The sequence below is a fragment of the Glycine soja genome, chromosome 18 (genome assembly GCF_004193775.1).
Source record: "Glycine soja cultivar W05 chromosome 18, ASM419377v2, whole genome shotgun sequence".
NCBI classification, from domain to species: Eukaryota; Viridiplantae; Streptophyta; class Magnoliopsida; order Fabales; family Fabaceae; genus Glycine; species Glycine soja.
In genome coordinates this window covers 45,218,423-45,243,804 of record NC_041019.1, presented here as the reverse complement: position 1 = coordinate 45,243,804, position 25,382 = coordinate 45,218,423, and the positions used below count along the sequence as shown (strand labels likewise).

The 25,382-nt window shown below is 33.3% G+C and overlaps 2 protein-coding genes and 1 non-coding gene across 3 annotated transcripts; 1 reads left to right on the top strand and 2 right to left on the bottom strand.

Annotated features, from left to right (window-relative positions):
* Positions 1-7,707: 7,707 nt before the first annotated feature.
* LOC114396162 (protein NRT1/ PTR FAMILY 2.8-like) lies at positions 7,708-10,348 on the bottom strand. The gene is made up of 3 exons (XM_028358064.1): positions 10,058-10,348; positions 9,734-9,951; positions 7,708-9,262 (listed from the first exon to the last, which is right to left on the bottom strand). The coding sequence occupies exons 1-3, from the start codon at positions 10,167-10,169 to the stop codon at positions 7,844-7,846; spliced, it is 1,749 nt and encodes a 582-aa protein (XP_028213865.1). The 5' UTR covers positions 10,170-10,348; the 3' UTR covers positions 7,708-7,843.
* A 1,366-nt stretch (positions 10,349-11,714) lies between these two features.
* On the bottom strand, positions 11,715-16,399 carry LOC114397700 (protein RETICULATA, chloroplastic-like). The gene is made up of 8 exons (XM_028359876.1): positions 16,251-16,399; positions 15,314-16,032; positions 15,071-15,169; positions 14,422-14,642; positions 14,167-14,236; positions 13,998-14,077; positions 13,185-13,249; positions 11,715-12,143 (listed from the first exon to the last, which is right to left on the bottom strand). The coding sequence occupies exons 2-8, from the start codon at positions 15,920-15,922 to the stop codon at positions 11,950-11,952; spliced, it is 1,338 nt and encodes a 445-aa protein (XP_028215677.1). The 5' UTR covers positions 15,923-16,032; positions 16,251-16,399; the 3' UTR covers positions 11,715-11,949.
* An 8,849-nt stretch (positions 16,400-25,248) lies between these two features.
* On the top strand, positions 25,249-25,322 carry TRNAV-CAC. Its single transcript has one exon. It is a non-coding gene; the product is annotated as a tRNA-Val (tRNA).
* The last annotated feature ends 60 nt before the right edge of the window (positions 25,323-25,382 follow it).

Below are 25,382 nucleotides of genomic sequence, written 5' to 3'. Positions count from 1 at the left end.
TTTTTAGTCATAAGGGAAGAAAACTTTGTAGAGGTTAAAGCTCATGAGGAAAGTCTTGTAGAAGTGTATGATTCAAAAGAAAAAGAAGAAAAAGGTGAGGAGAGAGCACAACAACAATGGGAGAAGTGGCTACAAATAGAAATTCAACAAGAAAGTATTCTCCAAGTTAATACCCCTCCTCATCAACTTATTGGCAAGGAAGAAAGGCATGGAGAATGTGATAAATCTTTAAGTGCCATTCTCTCCTTGATCACTAGCACTTCTCTTGCAATGATATGGAAGGAGTTTTCGGGATACATGAGTTTCATGGAGTCTTTAGCTAAGAGGCAATAGTGCAAAGAAGATGTGTTCTATGTGACCTTCATGCCACCTTGAAGGCATTTGACCCGTCAAGCTAATGACGTTAAAGAAGCGCTTACTGGGAGGCAACCCATGATTTCTTACTCTATCTCTCTTTTAGTTAATTGCATTGTGTGCTTTTCTTTTATTTCTAAGGATAGTTGTGTTATTTCTTTATTTTATTTTATTTTATTTTTGTGTATTTTAATTTCAGAAATTTAATTCTGGTAGTATAATTTTAGTCTTTTAATATAAAAAAAATTGCATGATAGAGACATAGGAAATCGGTAATTAGTTGCAACTTGTTCTGGATGAATCGATGAATGAGATATACTATGTACTGATAAGATGATTGTGAAAAAATTTATTCTTATGTGAGCAGACGTCATTGTGAGTGATGAAGTATGAACAGAAAACACAAGAGTGAAGAGGTTAGCATGTTTGAACGTAAATCATGGTATGGTAACCTGAGTACTTCATAAATGTCTGGTGAGTTGTGCGAACCTTAAATTATGAGAGAACGATTGTCTTTAACTTTCTGATTTTGCATGATTCTTAGCTTGTCTGAGTACATACATAATGTGGAAATGATCAAGGCCTTATTTTTGTTAATTGTTTCAGCCATTTAGCCAAATAGCCATCCTGTCATTAGATAATGAATCTCTTGCACCCTGTTGAGCCTAATGTGAATAAATTGTCATTGAAACCCAAGTCGAATGGAATTAATATTGAATAACTACCTTATCTTAGGTTGTAGGAGAGCACTTATGGGTTAAGAGAAATTTGCCCCTAATTTGGGGGAGGGATCTTGGGTGATTTTTGTTTCAGGGACATAATAACAGCATACATCCAAATGTAAATTGTAGCATGTGATCAGTTGCTATAGTGCTATTGTTAGTTAAAAAAAAATTGTGTTTCAAATAAAGAGCTGAAAGCAACTAAGTGTCAAATAAATTTTGTGTGTTGTTAAGAGTAGAAAACATAGAAGTTGGGGCTGTGAAATATAAGCCATGAGTTATTAGGAAAATATGGGTGTGTGCTCTCTTAGAACCTAACTTTGAATCCAAAGAAAAACCATGAGTTCCTTCTTAGCTCGGCCACGTAACAAGCCTAAAATTTCCTTAGTGATCCACAGTATGTGTGTATAATTACATTAACTGAGATGAAGTTCAAAGTTGGGAATATTTTTTTCAGTTGTTGGATTAAAACACACTTTTAGTCGAGACACTTATGCGTTGAGGGAAACAGTAACCTTGTAGGGAATGAAGGGTGGTAAGTCTGCCTTGATGAAGTTTTTACTTGCTAACCTTTTCCATCTCTGTATGCACTCCTTCATTTTTTCATCACAATATCATGAAAAATGCAAGCTCGAGGGTCAGTCATTGAAAGGTTTGAAATGATTCGTAGTTATCTCATGTGTTGGCACATTTAGAACTTTTTAGAAATTTTATTTTGCTTGAGGACAAGCAAAGATTTTAATTTGGGGAGCTGATAATTGTGAAATTCAGGTTTAATTGATAGTCAATTTTGACTAAGAATGATTAAAATTTCTCTACCTTATTGTTGTTTTTAATGAAATAATGAGGATTTTAATATCATTTTAAATTTTGACCAATAGAATTCAAAAGAAAATTACAACTACTTTTGAGGAAACATTGATGCAAAAACTTGAAGAAAAAAACATTGAAGAAAAATTTATTGGGTCAGCACAAGCTTAGCGCGAATAAGGCCAACGAAGAAGCCCAAAGCGCGCTTAGCGTGAATCCTATGCTAAGGGCATGATCACCGTCATACTAGCGAAGCCCAAAAGACCCACTTAGCGCGAAACCCTCTTAGTGCGAGGTTGCATGAATTTTAAGCTACCTTAGGCCTATAAAAGGAGTAGGAAGCAAATGAGAAAGACACACCGAGACTCAAAGCTCTCTAATGAATACATTCAAAGCCTAAGTATCTCAAATAGAGGAAACTCTCTTTCTATATCCATTATCCCCTTCTCCTCCTCTATCCATCCCTCTTCTTCTTTTATCCCTATCAATCCCTGAAGTGTAAAGCCTCTCATGACTATGAGAGGCTAAACCTCATTGTTAGGAGCCTGGCAAGCCAACCTCTTGTAATGTAACTCTTCCTTACTATCTATTGGATCAAGTGACCTCAAAATAATTAAGAAGGGGGGGTTGAATTAATTATTCCTACACCTTTACTAATTAAAAATTACTCTTCTAAGGCTTTTACTAAATTTTTAAGAGAATGAGGAGTAGAAGAGAAACTTAACAGAAAGTAAAAGCGGAAATTAAATGCACAGCGGAAAGTAAAAGAGTAGGGAAGAATGAGACAAACACACAAGAGTTTTGATACTGGTTCGACAACAACCCGTGCCTACATCCAGTCCCCAAGCGACCTGCGGTCCTTGAGATTTCTTTCAACCTTGTAAAAATCCTTTTACAAGCAAAGATCCACAAGGGATGTACCCTTCCTTGTTCTCTTTGAACCTAGTGGATCCTCCACTAGAACTGATCCACAAGAGATGTACCCTCTCTTGTTCTCAGTCAACAACCCAAGTAGATGTACCTTCTACTTGTACCACAAAGGATGTACCCTCCAATGTGTTAAGACAAAGATCTCAGGCGGTTAAACCTTTGATACTTTGTGAATGGGGATACAAAAGAATTATCAAGCGGTTAGTCCTTTGAACACTTTTGTATAAGGGAAAGGGAAGAATCAAAAGAATTCTCAGACTGTGTCATTTTGAATTCTTTGACAAGGGAGAAGGGAGACACAAAAGAATTCAGGTTGTTAGTCCTTGACGAATTCATTTTGGCAAAGGGAGAAGAGAATGAAAAGATGAATAGCACAAGTTTTCAAGGTTTAGAAAACCAGAAAACTTCAGAAAGCTTTTGGTACAAAGAAGAAGAAGAAGTTCAAAGAGATTCAAGGCTAGTAAAAGATTGATTAAATGAATGTTTAAATGCAAAACAAAGCCTTGCTTTTATAGACTCTTCATGTCTGGTCAACACAACTATTAGAAGATTTATGACTTTTAGAAAAACTTAAAAACCAATTTGAAAAAGTCAAAAACTATTTGAAGAGTTACATCTTTTGATTTTATTCAGAAACAATCACTGGTAATCGATTACCAAATCAGTGTAATCGATTACACAAAGCTTTTATGTGAAAGGATGTGGCTCTTCACATTTGAATTTGAATTTCAACGTTCAAAGGCACTGGTAATCGATTACCAAAACATTGTAATCGATTACAGGTTTTTGAAATTAATTGGAACGTTGTAAATTCAATTTGAAAACTTTTTCAAAACAATTTTGCTACTGGTAATCGATTAAAACAATCTGGTAATCGATTACCAGATAGTAAAAACTCTTTGGTAAACATGTTTTGAGAAAAATCATGTGCTACTCAATTTTTGAGAAAAACTTTCCATACTTATCTTGATTAAGCCTTCTCTTGATTCTTGAATCTTGATCTTGATTCTTGAGATCTTGAACCTTGAATCTTGATTCTTGACTCTAAACTTTCTTCTTGAGTCTTGAATTCTTCTTGATTCTTATCTTGAACTCTTGAATTGTTCTTGATTCACTTGAGTTGTTCTTTGGTTGATCTTTGATTCACTTGAGTTGTTCTTTGATTGATCTTTGAGCTTTTTGTCATCACCTTTGTCATCATCATTGTTATCATCAAAACACCTTTGAATCACCTTTGATTCACCATGAAGCTTTGCTTTTACACTATCTATTTAATGCAATTCTAGTTTTTATGGTTCTTTTCTGTGCTTTATTATTGCTGATTGTGGTCTAATCACCCATACTCATGCATTGTTTAGGAAGTAATGCATTGGAAAATGGTTATTTTCTAAAGAACTGGGAAAGGGCATCTAAATGAAATCATTGTTAGGAGTAGAGTGATGTTTGTTTAGCCTATTTCATGCATCTTTTTCCTTAATGTGATTTACTATTTATCTTTGCAAAGGAATTTGGGAGAGAAAATAGATAAATTAGGCTATTCATGCAGGGAACCAAAGATAGAGTATCATAGTAGATGTGATTGGAAATTTGGATAACATTAGATAGAGAAAAATTATTAAAGTTGCATCACAGGTAGCTTTGGCATGCTAGGCCCCAACATATTTTAAATTCTAAATTTATATTTAAGCATTAAAATGTATTATCATTATCTTTATCTTCTAATTTTCTTATCTTTTACCTTAAAATCTCTTATCTATTTTATCTTTAAATCTCTTATCTCTTTAAAAAAAAATTATCTCCTACCTCTCTTTATCTTCTATTTTAAATTTCTTATCAGTCTTATCCCTTAATTTCTTTAAATTTTACATCTATAATTCCTTATCTTTTTTACTCTTCTCTTGCTTAAAAATTGGGATATACACCAACTCAAGTACAAAGAAAGTCTCTGTGGATTTGACACTCAAACTTCTGAGTAACTTTACTACTTGTGACAATTTGGTACACTTGCCAATGAGTTAACAAGGCATTGGAGGTAGTTGTCCGAGTATCTCTGCGTTGAAGGCTTCTTTAAGGATGGTGGCTCGATTTGTTGTTAGAGGTCTGCAACGCTCGTATCTTGGTCCTCTTGGAAGAGGCTAACGCTTGTCCGACTTGTACCTTTTGTCTGACTTGTGTGAGTCGGTCTTGGTGCCTCCTTCCATTTTATCATGCTTGTGTCCGCCCTGTCAAACTTCATTCCTAAACCTAAACATTTCTTCCTTTGGCTCGTTCGTGCAACTTGTCCATGTTATGGGGAGGCTTTTTACACAAGCTGTTCGCGAACTTACCAAGTTGCAGGGCGAGGAGCATGGAGTGTAATGTCACTTCAAGATTGAGGTTTTTAATTTGGACAACAATTTGGTTGACCTATCCATGAACTTGCGAAGTGATTCATCATCCGCCTGCCGCAGACTGACCAAGGCAGCAAAAGTAAGGCAATGTGACCGACTCGTTGCATACTGAGAGCTAAAATGTTGGACAAGGGTTTCGAATCTGTCGACTGATTTCGAAGGGAGTCCTCTGCACCATGTCAATGCTACCCCCTTAAGGGACGTAGGAAAGACTCAATACATGATTGTGCCGTCGTTGGTGTAGAGATTTTCCTGGGTGAGGAACGTGTCAAGGTGCTCGTCTGGATCGATAGTTCCATCATAACGCTCTAGGTTAAGCGGTTTCCAACCTACAGGCAGGTCAACTTCCATAATTCAATCAACAAAAGGATGTCGACGAGTCATCCTTCCCTCGTAGCGATGTGCGCACATGGTATCTTGGTCACCCTGGGTGTTGATGGTTTGTCGAGGGTGTGATTCCCCCTGAGTACGTTCATGAATCATGTGGGCAGAGTGCTCGTTCCCTTTGGGGCGTCGCACACGAGCCTCTAAGTTGGTTGGCCTTCAGTTTTCGGAGTTCCTCCTCATGGAGTCGCTCAATCTCCGCAATACAGGATTGGAGCTGTTGAAGAGTGTCATTGCCTGTCATGGTTGTTGGGGGAGGATTGGATCTTTATAGGGGTGTCTCGCGTCTGAGGTCGAACTGTGTGCTAACCATCGTTGAAGAGAGGCCGCGAGGATAGTTTTACCACGGCCCCACAGTGGGCGCCAAATGTACTTGCCAAAATCTAGAGCAGACTGACGCCAGGGTCGACATAACCAAGATAGGCTTCATGATTTCACATGTTGGACTGTAGGTGCCCTATATTAGGAGAACATGAGTTGAAAATGAATTGAAAGGGGGAGACAGAACCTGGTATTTATAATGTGGGAGAGGGGCTTCAGGTCCTTGGTTGCATGGGCTATTATAGAGGCATAACAACCTTTGTAGATAATTCATTGCTTATAGATAATTCACTACTAGTAGATAAGTAAGTAACTGCATCTTGATAAAGGAATAATAACATTGTCATTTGAATTCAAATATATGCATGTGTATATATATATATATCGTTAGTTTAGTGGCCCATTAGCCCCGGATGCTAAGGGAGTCACGTCCAAGCTCCTGTAGTATGGCTGACAATGAGGGTTGGCATGTATATTTTAATGTCACATCAATTTTGTGGACCCCAAATAGTACACACACACACATATATAGAGAGAGAGAAAAAAAGAGAGAAAGAAAGGATCAAATTACACCGATATAACTTTGACAACCATTACGTGTAAAAAGTGCTTAATTTCATTTTATTGGTTAATGATAAATGAATATGATTGTATAAAACTATCATTATGTTTAATGTTGACTACACATGGTTAAGTATATATGTAAATATGATTAAGTTTGAGGCGCAAGGGTTAAAGGAGATAAAAGATAATCTAATTAATCTATTCAGTCATTTATTCACTCAACCATTTCTTTTACATTAAGCAGGAAATCGTTACACCTATTAAAAACTATCATTTTATTTTGTATATTGTGGTTGTTCAAGAAATTGGTATGATAATTGATAGGGTAAATAACCACTTGTCCTTGAATGTGTAATTTGCTGACAAATGTGTTCCTAAAAGATGAAAATGTAAACTTTAGTCCATGAAAATGTAAAAAGTGCAACAAATATATCCGATCGTTAACTTTCGTCCGTCACCGTTATTAAAATAGTCAAGATTCGAAGAAGTGAAATATGAGACATATTTATCTTTTTTTATAGTAGATTGTGACTAATTATTATAATTTGGAAAATTTTGTAATGATTGGTACACTGCTACAATGTTTATTTTGATAAATTGGTACGATGTTTATTTTGGATAATTTCTATTGTGATAGACAAAATATGGTTGATGATCAATATTATCGTTATTATTATGTTTGTTTTAAATTGTGTTTATCAATATATTTTTTTAAGTGATTATTGTAATGTTATGTTTGTAACAATAAAAAATTGCAAAAATTTATCCTAAAATTATATTTTATTCTTAAATGAAACAAAATTTTGATTCTAGCAAATTAGTTCAATAGAAGCATACTTATATTTAGGTCCAATAAAAAATTATTGACATTTTCGTCCAATAATGATAACTTGTTGAAATTTTTGTCCAATGGAACGTACTAACATTTAGGTCCAAAAAAAATTATTGATATTTTCCTCCAATAAAATATTGACATTTTTGTGCAACAAAAAATGACTGACATTTACGTCCAAAAATTATATCTTACTGACACTTTCGTCCAATCTAGTTAGCATGACCACGCTAACAATCATTTTAGTGACAAATTCTTCTCTATGTGTCACGTAGGTTATTTTATTAACAGCAACGGACGGAAGTTAACGGCCGGATAAATTTGTCGCACTCTTTACACTTTCGGAGACTAAATTTTATATTTTCATCTTTCAAGAATACATTTGTCACTGAATTACACCTTCACTAATAAAAGTTATTATTTATCCTAATTGATATTGATAATCACATGCAATTCTTTTTCGGGTAGTGACAAGTGTAGACTTTCAAAAAAAGTTAGATGAGAAGTGTGTGGAATTAGGCTGCTTATGGTCTATGTCATTGTTTTTCTTCATCTTCTGCTTCATTTCTACCCGGTCTTTGGAGCATTTCAGTGTGCAGGTAATGACGAGCAAAGAACTGAAAGTACAACAAATTCAACCCTCCAAGAACAGCAATGGTGTAGTAATAGTACTCAAGCCTATTCTTATTCAAGTCATTGCCACCTAACCATGGTCTTCTGCTATTCCTTGTCACTGCCACTACGATCCTTACAAGAATAGTGTTCAAGTAATTGGCAATAGATAAACTGAGAAAAAACGTTGCACCGCCTAGTGTCTTCATGCTCTCGGGCCAGTATGAGGTGAGCAACTCCATCATGGGAATTGCGGCAAAGGCCTCAACCAACCCAGATAGTGCAAACTGTGGCACAAGCCACCAAATGCTTGAGGGTGACTCAAATGATCCATGTTTCAGTGCATCATCGCGGCGGTGCACCTCTACTAGGCCAGAAACCACCATGCAGGCAATGGAGAACAAAATTCCTATCAATATTCTGTTTTCAATTGACAACCTTTTGCCCCTTTTGGTTGCTTTCATAGTCCAAGGGACATAGATTTTCTCATAAAGGAAAATCCATAAGGAAAGAGCTATCATGGGTACTAGACCCATCCATGCTGGTGGAACACTGAAATTTGGTCCAATTGACTTGTTTGTTTGCAATGCTTGAAGGATGCCAAAGGAGCTTGCTTGTCCCATAGAGAAAAAACATATAATTCCTGCTAGCCAAACTGGTAATGTAGCTAATATTGATTTCAATTCTTCCACTTGCTGCACACTGCATAACCTCCAACTATCAACAGTTTTTTCATTGCTATCCCTTTCACTTGGATCTGTAACAACAGCAGCTTTATCAAAGTATCTGAACCTATTGGTGTGAGCAAGTTTTGTGAGGCTTTGTTCTGACTCAGAAGCAAGTGGTGGATCATGGAATGAGAGTTCAGAATCCAATTTAACATGGCGTTTCCTACCGGCAGCAACAGCTACTTTTACCAAGTCAGTGATGATGCTTCCTTTGGGCTTCGAGCGAACATATGTGTTGAGTCCCCACAGGAAAATGGTTAAAGAGAAGGCAAAGCACACGGTGGGAATGACAAAACCCAGAAACCAACTAATATTAGTCTGAATGTACACTACCACAGTAAGAGCCACCAAAAGGGCTACTGTGAACAAAAAGTACCACCAATTGCAGAAACTCTCTAATTGAGCTCGCCCTTTCTCGGTTTTGGTATCAAATTGATCAGCTCCGAAGGCAATGTTGCAGGGTCTTAGGCCTCCAGAGCCTATTGCAAACAATGCAAGCCCTGAATAAAGGATAGCAAGCTGTGATCCTGTGGGTTCTATGCAATTAGACTGAGTAGGACAGCTTGGAGGTCTTAAAGATGGTATACCAGCACCTAGAGCCATGAATACCATTCCCTGTCATGTTAAAGGCATGTCTTCAATTATTCATTGATGAAAGTAGAGCACATAGCAGAAATCAAAACTGATTCTATTTACGCAAGTACTAATCATGAGCTATGCTCTATTTTTGTATATATTCTGGCTTAAATTTTAAAGAACAGTAACAATAGCATTAATAGTTTAAGATCAAGGGTGTAAGAATACTTTCTATTTTTAAAAGTTTGTTCAAGAAACAATGGGAACAAGAAAAAGTCCTTTTCACTTTTAATATAAAAATCTAAGAAACTGGAAAATAAAATGAAAACAAAGTCATATTTTTTAAACTAGAAGTAAAAGCAGGGGATAAAAGTACAAAGTATTTTCTTAAACCAAATGCTCCAGCTTTGCTAAATCGGATTTCCTGGAAAATTTAACTTGGCATCATCTGTTTGATTCAAAAGGCAAAAAAAATGAATTGAAGCATTCTGATTATGTGCATGTGTTTACCAGAAATGAAGCAATGCTGCCAATGAGGAGCATGTTGAACTTTCCCATATAGGCATCAGCTAAGTAAGCACCCACTAATGGCAGAAAATTTGCAGAACCAGCCCAAATGTTGAACACCTCTACAGAAACTGTAGTGTCCATGTTGTATTGGGTACGAAGGTATAGCACCAAGTTGGCTATCAAACTCATAGAAGCCAACTTCTCAAATGTCTCGTTCCCTTCAAATAAACAAAATTTAGACTCATCATACGTTACAATTCAGAAGAAGAAGAAGAAGAACATGAATATGAATATGAATAAGGCAATGGTAACTAAAGACTTTACCAAGAATATATCTGACTGCTCTCCATCCTCCTAGTTTCTTTCTGGCAGAAGAAGAATGAGGAAGGTATGGTAAATGATTTTGGCTTTCTGAAGAATGGTTTTCATTCACCATTTCTTCCACCAACAATTCTATAAACCAACACCTCTTCTTGCACTAAGGGTTTTAATCTTTCTTTTGGAGTAGCATGTGACAGGAAAGAGCCAAAGACCTTCCAATTTATAGAAGCAGAGAAAATGCAGAAATGTAATTTGATTTTTAGTATATAATGTTAGGTAAGATCATATTATAAAAACTGCTGGTTCATGGTGAATAGAAAATAGTGAAATAATAGTTTATTACTTTATCTAAATTATGAGTGGCTTTACTTGTTCTTTTTATATCTCCCTCTCAAACCATAGTTAATGAATTTCTGTAACGGCCTTTGTACAAAGCTTTCTTACCAAACATCATTTTGTTGTAACTTTTTTTTGATGTGGTATGCTTGTTGTAACTTAAAAACTTGGACAGGTAGATACATCTCTAAATAGGTAACTGGTTTTGGGAGGTTTCCATGCATAATGTTAGAATTTTGTTAGAAAGAAGAAATATGAACCACTCATTTGTTTCACTTTGCTAATTTTACTTAAGTGCAAAAGTCAAGATGTAAACCCGAAATCGGTTGTGCTAATAACTAACGCGTAGTACGGTAGTAGGCAAACTTTGTTGGTAAAAATGAAATTATTGGAATTTAGATATTTTGAGGTAGGTGAATTAAACAGTTCTAAATAACATTCTTGTCAATGATGACATGTTGTGAGTGATGGATTCCGAATTGAATAATATCTAAAGAGGATTTCCATCCTTAGGTCAGTTTAACCTTTTGCAAAAAACAAAAATCATAAACTTAATTTGCTAACTTTACAATCTTTGGATTTGAAATGCAAGTTCAGGAGGATACATTTCATTTCAAAAGACAGAACATTAATCAAAGAATTTGCTGTTTGGTTTGGATTAAGGTTTAAATATTTTTTACATCTATGTAATTTATCCTTTTTTTATTTTTTTTCCTTAAAAAATTTGTTTACTTTATTTTTTCGTTCGTAAAACACTTTAGATGATGCTTTGAACAATAAAAAAAAATTTAAATAGTGAAAAAAAAAACATTATCTAAAATGCTTTAAAAATAAAAAAAACAAAACAAAAACATTTTGAAAGGATTGAAATGAAAAAAAAAATGAAAATAAAAAAAAGCACTAAAATGCAATGAAGCAAAAAGTATTTAAGCCTTGGATTAATTTTAGGGTGACAATTCTGTTTCATTTGTATAACATTGTGATTCAATCAAATTGAAAATAATATCAAATTCAAACAAAACTAATATGAACTTTTATGATTTGAATTAAGACCGGCTGTTTCTGTTTTTCTCTTCTTTTTTAAAATTTACTTTTAATCAACAAAACAAATAAATTTTCAATAATTAAAATAGAATTCCAGTCCCCAACCGGTATATGAATAATGAATTTTCATTTAAAGAACAATACTTTAGCAATACACGTGGTTCGTTTTGGTTGTCCAAAGGAGAGATGCTGGTTTTGACCAAAATTGATCCTTATCAATTACGGCTAATTATGCAGCAATGCAGAAATGACATGAGAATATATAAGAAACAAATGCTCATGCCTCTAAATTATTTCCTAATAACATTTATAACGCCAGAAGGAAAAAATCTTTCTATATAAAACCATGCAGCCTTAACCAAAGTAATAGCAAAATTCAACCTTTGGTCACTATGGGTCTGGGAATCTATGAATTCCATCCATCAATATCCTGTTCAGTTATGCTTGAAATCTAAGAAAACTGATGGCTAGAAAATCACAACTACATGACTACAATACAGAACAGGATAAAGGAGTTATTGCACACCACTCCACCTAGCCCAGTCAACAAATTGCATGCCACCATACACATTGTTGGCAAAACGCACACCAACTGTGAAAGCCAGAGCAACTGGGGGAACCTGCTTTGCCATTGGTGAAGCTTCAACCAAACGTTCCAGTCCATTGACGACTTGGTATCGCGTGTTGGAAGAAACGGCTAGAAAGACGCCTGTCATGGAGGTTCAGGGAGTCAGGAAACAAGTTACAAACAGGAATAAAATACAAGTCTAAAGATGAAGTAATGTTCAAAAGTCAAAATAACAGTAATTCAGAAAACACCAAATCAAGCATAAGAAATCTTGGTGATCCACATTGTGCATTTGGTAGAAAGAGAAAAGAGACTTTATACCATCTTTGGCAACAAATAGTTAACATGTGACATTTGCACATTTAACACACCTTTTGGTTGATTGTAACAGGTTCTTTTAGCATTTTTCATTAATTGTAGGAAGGGTTATGGGGGCAGGGGGAGAGAGAAGTTAAATTCAGATTGCCAGAAAACAATACAACAAATTATATCTTTGGACAGAAAACTGCAGAAGTCAAATTAATTTCTAAGCAATAGTTCCCTATCTCAATTGTTCCTAACCTGCTCAAAATTTGCAAAGGAAGAGTGCAAAGAGATAATAGATCTTGTATTTTCTACCACTCTAACTGAACCAAACAGTTTTAAATAGATAAGTAAAAGCTTCTAACTACTACATACAATAAATTAGCTTTTCAAAGAATATAACAAGATATGCATTGAATGGTTTTAAGCATTCATAGTAAAACACATACTTCAAAAATATAAAATAAATCTTTTAGTTGTCCTAATATGATTACATTTTATCCTCTAAGAATAAAGGGCATTAAATTTGACCTCAACTCTATGCACAGAAATTAACTTGACTTTTAGAATTTGAACTTAAGGTCTAACTCAACCCCGCAAAAGGTGAGGATTGCCCAAGTTTTAGAAGCTCTACCTAAGCTATATCTATAGTCGATGTGGGACTAAACACCACCCTTGATGTTGCAATTAAGGCAGCCACAAAGAGGCCACAAATAGGCACTACCGCAATTAAGGCGGCTTTCTAAAATTGATAATACTAAGCTTAAAATTGAGAATACTTTCCTAATAATTAAATGAAGATAAAGGTTGTTGTCTTCTAATTGTACAGAAGAGATGAACTAGAAATCATGCAATATTTTTAAACAAAGAACACCATACCCCAAAGAGCAGCACTCTTCACAAGAGGTGGCACAGGTATGTCCTCTTCTGATTTCTTTATGCTCCTGGTATACCAGCAGGAATAGGTGAGAAATTAATTACTCAGAAAAATAAGGATCCATATGCTGTGAATAGTGTAATATAAAGCATCATTCAGTATGTACACTGCTTATTTATTAGATATAATATAACTTTGATATACAATCAACATAAACAGTTTCTTTATCATTACAGCATATGGTGCCACCTGTTTGAAAGTCTGGTCATGATCGTTTATGTCAAGTGAAAGAAAGACCTTAGTTTCTACAAAGATGTGACACTTGCACATTTACTGATTCGGTAGAGTGTTTACATGAACATTATATCAATCAAGTCTTAAAAGAAAATAATAGACTCCAAATAAATGCTCAATTGCTCAAACATATCACCACTCATTTATAACTGAAAATATACCAATGCTTTAATTAATTTTCAATCATAATTATATTTATTAACAGAATCATCATTCTATTAGATGGATCCATGAGGCCAATTGCAGATATATGATTAAAAAGGCCAAAAAAATTCCTTTTAATATGTGGGGTACGAGGGAAGTGGACAGACGGTGTTTGAACAGGGAATGTTACTTTGTGTCTACAACAACAACAACAACAACAACAACGCCTTATCCCACTAGGTGGGGTCGACTACATGGATCAACTTCCGCCATAATGTTCTATCAAGTACCATACTTCTATCCAAATCACTTTGTGTCTACAATGAAGCAAATTATGAAGGGGGAAAAAAAAAAAAACTCTAGAGAAAGAACCATACCGCTTTGCAGTCATGATCATATTTGCAATGCCTTGGCCTATAATACCACATGCAAATCCAACAGCACCATACATTATACCCTGGAATTAGAAATAGGGATTAGAATAAATGCTCAACAAAAATCTTATCATGATTTGGTTGAAAAATGAAATGACCTTTCAATCATTACCTTGTAGAAGTATGTTCCAAGTCTCTGTTGTACAGAAAACCTACATCCTGGCCTTTCTGCTTCAAATACACTGCATAAAGCGAGCAAGATAGAAACTTAGACAAAAGCTTCTTCACTCCAAAGGCACAAAGCAATTAAGATATGAGAAACCTTACTTCCATGTCTTTTTTAGATGGACAATTGTTATTTACATATACACACAAGAATATAAAATTTTTGACATAACAACGCAGTGTTAATGATATGATGAGTAACCTGCTAGGCAAGGCTGCATAAGCTTTCTGCATTCTACCAAGGAATCCACTAGATATTGATGGTTTCCCTAATCGAGCATAGGGTGCCAACATACCTACCAAAGCAACATTAACAACAAGCCCAACGAGAAGATCTGCAAGATACAACTCAAATTCGGCCCAAAAATCTTTGCCTCTCTTTTGTATTTCAGCAAAAGTAGCACAACAAGTATCAATGACTATCTGCATATCATGTGAGAGAAAAATTATATAAATATTTTTTAAACGTCCAAAATTATTCAACTATGCCAACATTACATGAATGATTTTCACAGATACCAGACAGCAGTCTTAATTCTTAAAACAGCCAAAATATGAGGGATACAGCACAACTTTTTTTAATATATAGATACCTTGTCACATAGGAAAACTATTGTAGTACCATAATTTCTAGAGTTCAAGATAAGGAAAGCAGACCAAGGAGAGTCAACTATGTCCTAGCCTCTCAAATAAACAGAGCACATTAATATATAATAATTGTCAACAGTGAACACTTACTGTCGTATGTTACATAAAACTGTAAAAAATTGGATAACTTAAGACACTGCAGTCCTACCATAAAATAATATGAATAGTAAAAGCTAGGATTACTGTAAGACAACCCAACCAACCTCTGAGCCAATTTTGAAAAGAAATGCTGGATCAGCTAGCATTCGATTGCGAAGCATAGAGCACGATTTCATGAAAAATCCTAGAGGCCAAAAAGATCCCTGCAATTAAAACATCACAAATAACAATATTAAGAGTCCAAGGTAATGGTAATCTTGTTTTACACTCGCTGGCACACGTAACCCATTACATAATCACAACTTTGAAAGAACGGGGGAAAATGTATGAACAATTAGAAACTGTACCTGCAGATCCAAATATCTAAGAAGCAGCACCTTGCGGATTCCCACACTCTTAGCAGCCTCTATCATATCCAAAGGAAGGGTAGCTCCACGAGCCTCTGTCTCTCTCATTACCTCATCATATTTCAGTATTGGCCCAAACTCCTCCTCTTCATTGTCATTACCATCGTCATTGCTGCCACCCCCTCCACTCCCATCTCCCGCTCCACCACTTCCAAAGCTCCCATTACCACCACTGCCATCCAATACAACTCCATTATCATCATCTCTATCAATTTTGGAGTCCGATTCACTATCCCGAGTCTCTTGGTCCTTTCTCAGGACACTATCACCTCCCCCTTCTGATAATCCTATTGAACTCACAGCAGATTCCAATTCAGCCTCAGCCGACGGTTGTGACATACTCATTACAAAAAACATTGCTTTCTTTTGAATAGGCACACATGATCTACTGCACTTGCTCCCACGTAGAACTTGAAATGTAGCCTCATTCAACACACCCCTGAAACTCAACCTAATCAAGTTTGTCTTTTGATTCCCCAAAACAATCTCTTTCCTCACATTGGCACAACCAGCCACAGCAAAATTTGAAGAACAACCCGCCATTATCATAAAAAACTGAACTTTCTCTCACCACAACACTACACAGAAAAGTCGACAAATTTTTTTCTTTCTTTCTACTGATTATACAATCAGAAGGAAACCAAACAAACACCCCAAACCTGCAGGGCACACAGAATCAAACAAAACAGTCACTGAGCCAAACCAATGCATGCATCTGGGAATGTAGTGAAAAATGAAAACCATCAACAAGGGCAGCTCTCAAGCAATGAAATTTTATTGAAATCAAAGTGAGAAAGTTCACTAAAAGCAGAAAGTAAAACAGCTGAGAAAATTAAGGAAAATTGCAAGATTAAAAGAAAGAGGGTAAGAAATCAACCTTGTTGAGAAAAGGAAGAATGTCAGGAAGCCAGGGATACAACAGGAAGTGGGTGGATGCGGCGAAGGCGAAGAGAGGGTTAAGTACTTTGTGTTGCTGTTGAAGTTTGAGTTATTATAAAAGATACATGCATATACAAAAATAGTACTACTTAGGAGATTCATCTCTGAGCATAAATAATTGATCGCATATTGCACGTGGGGTCCAACCTATCGTACGCGTGGGTCGCGCAAGATATTTATGAAGGTTTGTTGACTATGAAATTCTTTTTAAGTTGTTATTTGTAAGTTTTATCAGTCTTATTTATATATTATTTAATTATACAATATAAGATAGTTTATATCGTTATATTAAACGATTTGTTAATAAAATTTAATAAAATATCATCTAATAAATTTTAAATTAATCAATTTTAATTAAATATTATCTAATAAAATAATATGATGTCATTATATCTATTGATTTTACAATTATTTTTATCTAATATTAAAACAAATATATCTTTTATGAAGATTAAAATAAATATATCTAATAAAATTTGAAAATATATATTTATCTTGATTTTTTATAATAAAAAAGTTAGAAAGGAAAATATTATGCATTTTAACGAAAAATTGTAAATATTTTTTCTATTTTTTAGTTCATTTAAATTATTTAAATATAATTAAGATAATTAGAACAACTATATCTTTATATTTAAATTTTGAATAAATTAATTATTATTACATGTATATATTTTAATCAAGGTAATTCAAATATTTAAAAATTTTATTATAATAAAAGAAAGCAAGTATGAGAAATAAATCTTATACAATTTATTCAAATATATTTATGTACAAAATTTTAACACTATAACAATTAATTTAATTTATGATATTGTTCCATATGTAATATTTTTTAATTAAAGTATATTTAATAAATTAATATTAAAATATTTATTAGATAATTATGTAAAACTAATATTTTACCTTATTTTATAAATATTAATTAACAAAATTATGTATATAAAATTATTAAACTTAGACATAAAATATTATTTTATAATAAATATTTTAACTAATCATTATAAAAATTTCAACTATATAATATAAAGATTTTCCAAAACATTATTTATTCATAAAATTATTTTATATGATTTTTAAGTAAAAATGATTTTATATGATTTCAAATTAAAAATAAATATTATATTTTATATCTGTGCGATGTACGGTCTGATTAAATTATAAATTTTTAAATTTAAACTTAATATTTTTGTATTTAATAAAATTATATATATATATATATATATATATATAAATTTATCATTTTTTAAAATATTCAGTATCATATAAAATATAATTACATTAAAATTGAGTAAAAGACTAATTATATTTTTAATTATATACTAAAATTTAGTATGTACTTTTAATTATCGTTTTTAGCATATTTAGCATCATATTAAATATAGTTGCATTAAAATTATATACAAAAATTAATTACATCTTCAATAACATATTAATTAAATTTAATTACATTAACTTTTTTTTATCAGACTCATTTGTTCTAAAAGATATATTTATTCAAATGTTGGATAAAAGATAATTGCAAAGATCATTTTATTAGATAATGTTTAATTATGATTGATTAATTTTAAATTAATTAGATAATATTTTATTAAATTTAATTAAATGAATTATCAGATGTAACGATGTAAATCATGTAACATTCCATTGAATAATATGTTGGTTTTCAAATCACACCGAATTAATTGTCAACAATTATCACAAAACATCACGACATTAGTCATATTCAAAATTCTATATGTCTTTTGTATAAAAAAAAAATTGCAAGTTGTTTTTGTTGGCCAGAGCACAAGCCAAATAAAATAAGGTAAAGTAATGAGTAATAAACCATTATCATAGTAACAAAGATGATTAGAAAATCAACATATAATGTGCAGTTGTTAAATCACACTTTTCTATCTCCATAAAATTAAAGAAATTTCACAGGGAAAATAACTGAGGCAAATATACTAGGGCAGGTTTTAGATTTAATATAAAATTAATGATCTAGATAAATTTATTAATCTTTTTAAAAATAATATAAAAAAGTTACATAATTTAAAAAACTAAATGCATTCCGTCGTTGTACCTGTTATTTTATTTAATCTAAAAAAGATAGAATGATGCTATTTTGTACAAATAAAATGTCCACAAATTGCAAGATACATAATATGTAAGGTTACGCAATGTTAAATAAAAATATACTATATAATTTATAGGCAAGATATCCTATGGTTACATAACCTATTCGTGAGATGGTCTAGAGAGGTCACAGTTTACTAGCTATTTTCTGTACACCATGAAGGGCAGACACTAGTAATCGTCTTCAAACAAAAGACAACCTAAAGAGTAGGAACATTTTATCGGCTAACAATAATAGAAAATGTGTTTTCTGCAATACATTTGATGAAATCGCTACTCACTTGTTTTTTGAGTGTCCGTTTTCTTATCATTTATGGACAAGGTGCTATTGTGGTTGGGTCATGGGTGATTTGAGGATTCTTCCGGCTCATCCTATAAGTCACTTTTGGCAACATTCTGGAAACATAAAAGGGAGTAAGGCAAAATCGGTATGGTGGGCAGTTTGGACCTCTTTAGTGTGGGAAATCTGGAATCACAGAACTCATCATTTTTAAGGAAGCAAATATTGATGTTGATGCCATAATGGATACTATTCGGTATTGAGAATGGAGCTGGTGCAAGATAAATGTTAAAGGTTTCGAATTCTCAATGTATGTTTGGCGATTAGACCCATCCAATTGCCTCATGCAAATTTCATAATATATGGAAGGCTTAATTAATTTTTTCCTACCTAGAATATAAATCATTTTCGAAAAACTACTTCACATTCATTTTGTTTCTCATCTGAAAATTTTTCGTGTTTCATTTTAGTACCTGTCGTTAGATGACATCCATTGAGTAATGACGTGGCTGACAGAGTATCATATCATCACGCATAGTCACTTACCACGTCAGCGCTTTTTTCCATGTCATATTTTTCGTTTTTAAAATATTTAATAATGAAATTTAAATGAAGTGCACCCCCTCATCTTCGTTTTTTTGAAGGTTGAACCAGTCCTTTACCTCGCAAGCTTGTTTTCAACCCCGACGTTGTTGCCGGCAGCTCTAACGTCATCTTCTACATCGTGGGTGACCCCTCCGACGTCCTCTTTGTCCCCTCCGTGTAAGGTAGGCATTTGGGATTTTTGAACCATAAGGCTATTTTGGAATGGCTATTGGTTGATGGGTGAAAGAATGAACGCAAAGGGTGGGGCATCACCTTTGTCTTCGTCATGTCCTATGATGGTTAAGTGTAAATGTGAGGTACCTGCTATTATATTCACGTCGCGTAGTGTGAACCATCTGGGAGAAGGTTTTGGAGATGTCCACACTGGGATGTAAAGAAATGTCAACTCTGTGTTTTGTTTTGGATTTTACTCTGTTGAATTGGTATTGTATTTTAGAAATCCAGTTCTTGCAGATTTTTTCAATGGGTTGATGATATTGAGTTGGTGGTAATAATGTTTTCGTAGAAGGGTGTGAGTTGATCCACTATGTTCATGAAAATGAAGAGCTAAAGCTGAAACTTGGTTCATTAATGGAGGAAGCTAAAGCAAATGCAAAAGAAATAGCATAATTGAAGAAAATTATTGTTGTACAAGAAGAAGAATGTTATGCATCCACAACTGAAGTTGTGCACTTGAAGAGTAAAATTGGAAGGAAAAAGAAAAATGTTGTTGTTGAAAGGAATAGGGTCAAGCTATTAGGTTTTGTAGTTGTAGTTCCGTGGGTGTTCATTTCTTTACTAAGCATTGTAATTGTAATTAATGTTGGTGATCATAGAATAAACTGAGTTGGAGTTGAAGTTGTTCATTTCTTTGAGTAGTTGTGTTTTAAAATTTGGTAGGTTGGTAGGATGTAGAACTTGGTAAGTAACTATGTTGTATTTCATATAGTTGGATGTTTCTAATGAAATTAGTTTATGATGTGTTAATGTGATCTTTTGTATTGGCTTAATAAGGCAAACAAGGTGAGGTCTTCAAACCAAAAAGAAATTGAGGTAGTTGAGCCAATTATACAAAAATGGTTTGTTTTGCAGGTACCTTTTTGGAATAGATAAATAATTATAGGTAGTCAAATGAAAATGTTTCATTTTATAGGTACTTCAATATTAAAAAAATTAATTTGGGGTAATAAAATTGATAATTGTTAAATTGTTTACTTGCGGTAAAATGAAGATTTCCTTCATGGACTTAATGTGGCAATATAAATATAAGAGAATAGATATCAATATATTGATAACTATTAATGTGCCCATTGTGCAGAACAAATACACAAAAGGTGCAGGAAATTATGCACATAATTTCCACATCTCACAACAAAAAGTAAAAAGTGAAGCAACTTACATCCCCACACCCCATTACAAAAAGTATTTCACATAGTTTTTATCAATTTGTATCTTTAACTGATGTGTTTGGCTTGGTTTGATTGTCAAGAAATCCAATTCTCAGCTCCATGTTCCTGTTAATAGTTTTTAGTTGACAACCTTTAAGTTTTTTGCTTCTGGGTGCCTTGGTTGTTGTTGGTGCCTTGCGTTTAGGAACAAGTTTCTGTACTTTTTCATTTAAAGTAGTATTCTGTCTACAGTGGCCCTATAAAAATTAAAATTGTGAATTTAATGTGTTCTATAAATAAATAATGCATGTGTTTAAAATTAACACATTCAGTATCGTTGTGTGCCTATTTGTAGGTTTGGTCTGCAAATGTTGTTGAGGACCAATAACTTTTCTTACAGATTGTTATACACTTTTTCCCTACAAAATGAAATTATGAAATTAATCTATATGAAGTGTCATTTGGTATATCTTGCATTTTTTTGTTTGATGTCCATTTTTTATTCTGATTCTGAACTCCAACATGTGCACCCAAAAGAACATTCAGTTGCTCATTGATTTGTCCATTAACAACACCTTCAATTAGACCCTCACCCTCATTTGCACCTTCATTTGCACCCTAAACAACATCTTGAGTTGCACCCTCACCTGCACCTTGATTTGCATCATGAGCTACATCTTAAGTTGCACCGTCACCTGCACCTTGATTTGCATCCTAAGCTCCATTAGGTTCCACATTGTCTTCTTCAGGTACTGGTGGAGGTGGCAATGGACACCTCCTCGAATTATGACCTATTGCCCGACATCTAGTGCATTTATATGGAACTAGGTCCCTTGTTAGTCTAGTCCCGTTAGGGTCCTTATAGGCTTTCTCCTTCACAATTTCTTTGGTCTACCAAGACCCTTTTTGTATTTTGGTGGTTGAATGTCATCAAACTTTGTATCTAGCCACATATACATACCATTGATTGATGCCACCTTATGGTCGCAACAAACACCATATGTTTCCCTTAAGTAATATTTATTTACATAATCCACTACCTTAAAATTTCTGAATTGTATAGCTGTCATTGCATGTCTGCAAGGCATTGCAACCAATCCCCAAAAATTACATGAACAAATCTGTTTGTTGTATCAATAATAAATTTTTCACTTGAATGCAAATGAATAACTTCAAAATCTTCGTCTCCTCCCTAAGCAGTTACCCAATTTCCTAACTTTTCAACCTCCCAGTCCAACCTTTTTAGGGGCTTAGGCATCACCTTACCTTTGTAATATTTCAATTTGTCTCTAAGGGTTGCAAATCTATTCATAAGGTACATTATAATCCTCTCACACATAGTTATGATAGGCTTATCGCTAGCTACTAGTATTGTACTGTTAAACGACTCACTAAGGTTGTTCATCAAAATATCACACGGTAATGAGAAAATGCATACTTACACCATGCTTTCCTCTCCAGGTTATATAACCAATGATATGTAGCTTCATTGATGTCCTTTATTTGTTGCATTTTGTTTTTCCACAGATGTTCATAAGTAACCTTAGCAGGTCCCATCATCAGATCTCTCAGCATTATGCCACCACCAAATTTTTTTTAAAATTGTTGTAAAGATGTCGCAGGCAGAAACTGTGCTCTATCGGAGTTGAAAATTCCAAAAAAAATTGTTGTAATCCCTGCAAATAAATTAAGTCAATAAAATAATCTTAATAATTTTTACAACATATAGAACAATCCAAGAGCATAATTTTTTACCTTTTGTTGATCACTAATAAACACCCATTTGTTGGTTTCAACGCTACCAATATCCTCAAACAACACATTCAGAAACCATCTCCATGTCTCCTTAGTCTCTGTTTCTACAACAAAGGTAATTGGCATGTACTGGTCATTGGGATCTCTACCAACAACAATCATCAGTTGTCCTCCAAACTTTGATTTCAGATGACAACCATCAACACCAATCAAGGGCCTGCATGCCTTTTTGAATGCAAATTTTGGACCTTTTAAGCACATATAGAAACTACCAAATTTTGGTAGCACTTTAATGGATGGTCTCTCCACTCGAATCAAACATGAATTGTTTGGACATCTATCCTCTAGTAATTCTGAACTATTGTCTTCATAAAAATTTTCATCCACGATCCCCTCATTACCACCAGCACATTTCACAAACAACTCCACCTTATAACTGTTAGCAATCGCATAATTAGACAACTCCAATGCATGACTCTCCATGGTTATCTCCTTGTAGTCACCATCACTACCTTTCAACCATACCCTCATTGGTTGATCACCATATCCAAAGTCTTCTTTTAAAATCCCAATTTCTTCAAAGAACGATCACTTGTCAACATCTATATAAATGACACTTATGGAATTGCTAGTCCCAAAATATTGCATCATAGGGTCTCTTTCAAAGAAACCACCATGATGCAATTTCAATTTGAAACTCATGCTTGCAACACATATAGAAACAATGTTTAACTCGGTTAAAACCTAATCAAACCCAGTTAAACAATAAACTAACCCTACACAAAACCCAAAATCATTCGGTGCGTGAAACTTCCAAAAATCGGAAAAAAACACAAATGCAATTTTAAAAATTTTCGAGGACCACAAAATAGTCATCACAAAAAGAAGGTCATGGTAGAAAAGGTGACCACTAACAAATAAAAAGCAAATAAACAATACCATAAAACAACATTACCTGATACAGTTCGAAGACAACTCCTCTTTCGTTTTTGAAGACAATAGGGACCACTAAACAACACGAATGCCACAACAAGTACACATGAACATACGTCAATGAAGATAAAAAGTCAACTCATGTTTGTGAAAGAAAACCATTAACAAATGGAACACTACGATGAACTCACAAAATACATGAACTCACTCCCTCAATAACACTCGCAATCACCCATTGAACAAAGCGAATACCATTGTCAAGAAGATGAAGTGCCATTTTGCGAGGTATGAATGATTTCCAATACGATAGAAAACTCAGTTTCCTTTAAATTTTCTTTTTTAAAAAAAATATTTTAAAAACTTAATTGAAGCCATGTGGTACAATTAATTAAAAATACATGATGTGGAAAAAAAGCACTGACATGATAAGTGAATACGCGTGATGACGTGAAACTCCGTGAGCTACGTTATCACTTAACAGATGTTGTCTAACAGTAGGTATTAAAATGAAACGCAAATTTTTTTAAGATATCTAGGGAAAAAATGAATCTGAGGTAATTTTTAAAAAATGACCTATATTTTAGGTAGGAAAAACTCAATTAAACCTATATGGAATATGATGTGGTGCATGTTCTACTTGAGTGAAAATCATTTGCATCTAATCTTGTGATATGTAATTGTACTGTAATGGCTTGTGAAAGGCCGTATAGGGTGGTATTTCAATAAGAGGTTTCTGTACTTTCAAAGGGGTACCTATCAATATAGGGTACTAAAACTCTCTAATTTTGTAATTGCATATTGACACTTCTTATGTCATATCTAACATTTTCATGTACTTAGAGCCGACAATCAATACTACATAAAAGGAAGAAATTCTCAATGTAGTTCATTATTTTTAATTATTATTCTCATTTATTATATTAAATGATATATGATTTGAGTGTTGGGGTGCATTTATAAATACCAATTTTAATTTTAGCCTTTACATTTTTAAATTGGTGAATTTAGTTGTTTAACTTTATAAAATAGTATATGAATTTAATATGTTAAGAGACTAAATTCATATATTTTTAAAAGTTAGAGGACTAATTTAAGAATTTTGAAATATAAAAAATAAAACCAAGTTTAAATAAAAAATATAAAGATTAAAAACTACATAAAGGAAAAAATTCTCAATGTAGTTCATTATTTTTAATTATTATTTTCATTTATTATATTAAATGATATATGATTTGAGTGTTGGGGGTGCATTTATAAATACCAATTTTAATTTTAGTCTTTGCATTTTTAAATTGATAAATTTAGTTGTTTAACTTTATAAAATAGTATATGAATTTAATATGTTAAGAGACTAAATTCATATATTTTTGAAAGTTAGAGGACTAATTTAACAATTTTAAAATATAAAAAATAAAACCAAGTTTAAATAAAAAATATAAAGATTAAAAACATATTTTTTTTTACAAAATAATTTGTTTTTCAAAACTACATCCAACCACACCCAAAGATATCGTTGTATCAATGTCATTTCACATCGTTGTAGCAATGCTATTTCACATCATTTTATTCACGCGTATTCTAAGCCACATACTAAAAAAGGTGTTTCTCATTTATTTTAATTCTAATTATTATTATTAAGAAAAACCATATAATTTGGAAAATTCAATGACAAAGTGTGCAAAAAATAAGTTGAGTGACAAACACACGGATTTTTTAAAATTGAGTAACAAAGTGTGTAAATTTAGCACTTAATTGAGTAACACGATTATATAATCAATGTGTAAAATTGATGGCAAATTAGTGGTACAGATAAAAGAAAAATGCCATTAAAAAATAATTATATAAATATTTAATGTGATCAAGATTATTAAACTGTCTGGGTGGTGTAGTTGGTTATCACGCTAGTCTCACACACTAGAGGTCCCCGGTTCGAACCCGGGCTCAGACATTTTCCTTTTTAATTTATTATTTTAAATGGTTTAGTATTCTATTTTCCATTTTCTTTTTT

Bases quoted from the DNA above. Each gene is read 5' to 3' on its own strand.
- LOC114396162 (XM_028358064.1), bottom strand. From the start codon at position 10,169: ATGGTGAATGAAAACCATTCTTCAGAAAGCCAAAATCATTTACCATAC. The intron at 9,952-10,057 runs GTAAAGTCTTTA...GTTTATTTGAAG, and splicing joins AGCAGTCAGATATATTCTTG to GGAACGAGACATTTGAGAAG. The intron at 9,263-9,733 runs GTAAACACATGC...TTAACATGACAG, and splicing joins GCAGCATTGCTTCATTTCTG to GGAATGGTATTCATGGCTCT.
- LOC114397700 (XM_028359876.1), bottom strand. From the start codon at position 15,922: ATGATAATGGCGGGTTGTTCTTCAAATTTTGCTGTGGCTGGTTGTGCC. The intron at 14,643-15,070 runs GTTGGTTGGGTT...CATGATATGCAG, and splicing joins TTTTCAAAATTGGCTCAGAG to ATAGTCATTGATACTTGTTG. The intron at 13,250-13,997 runs GTATGGTTCTTT...CTGGTATACCAG, and splicing joins ATGATCATGACTGCAAAGCG to GAGCATAAAGAAATCAGAAG.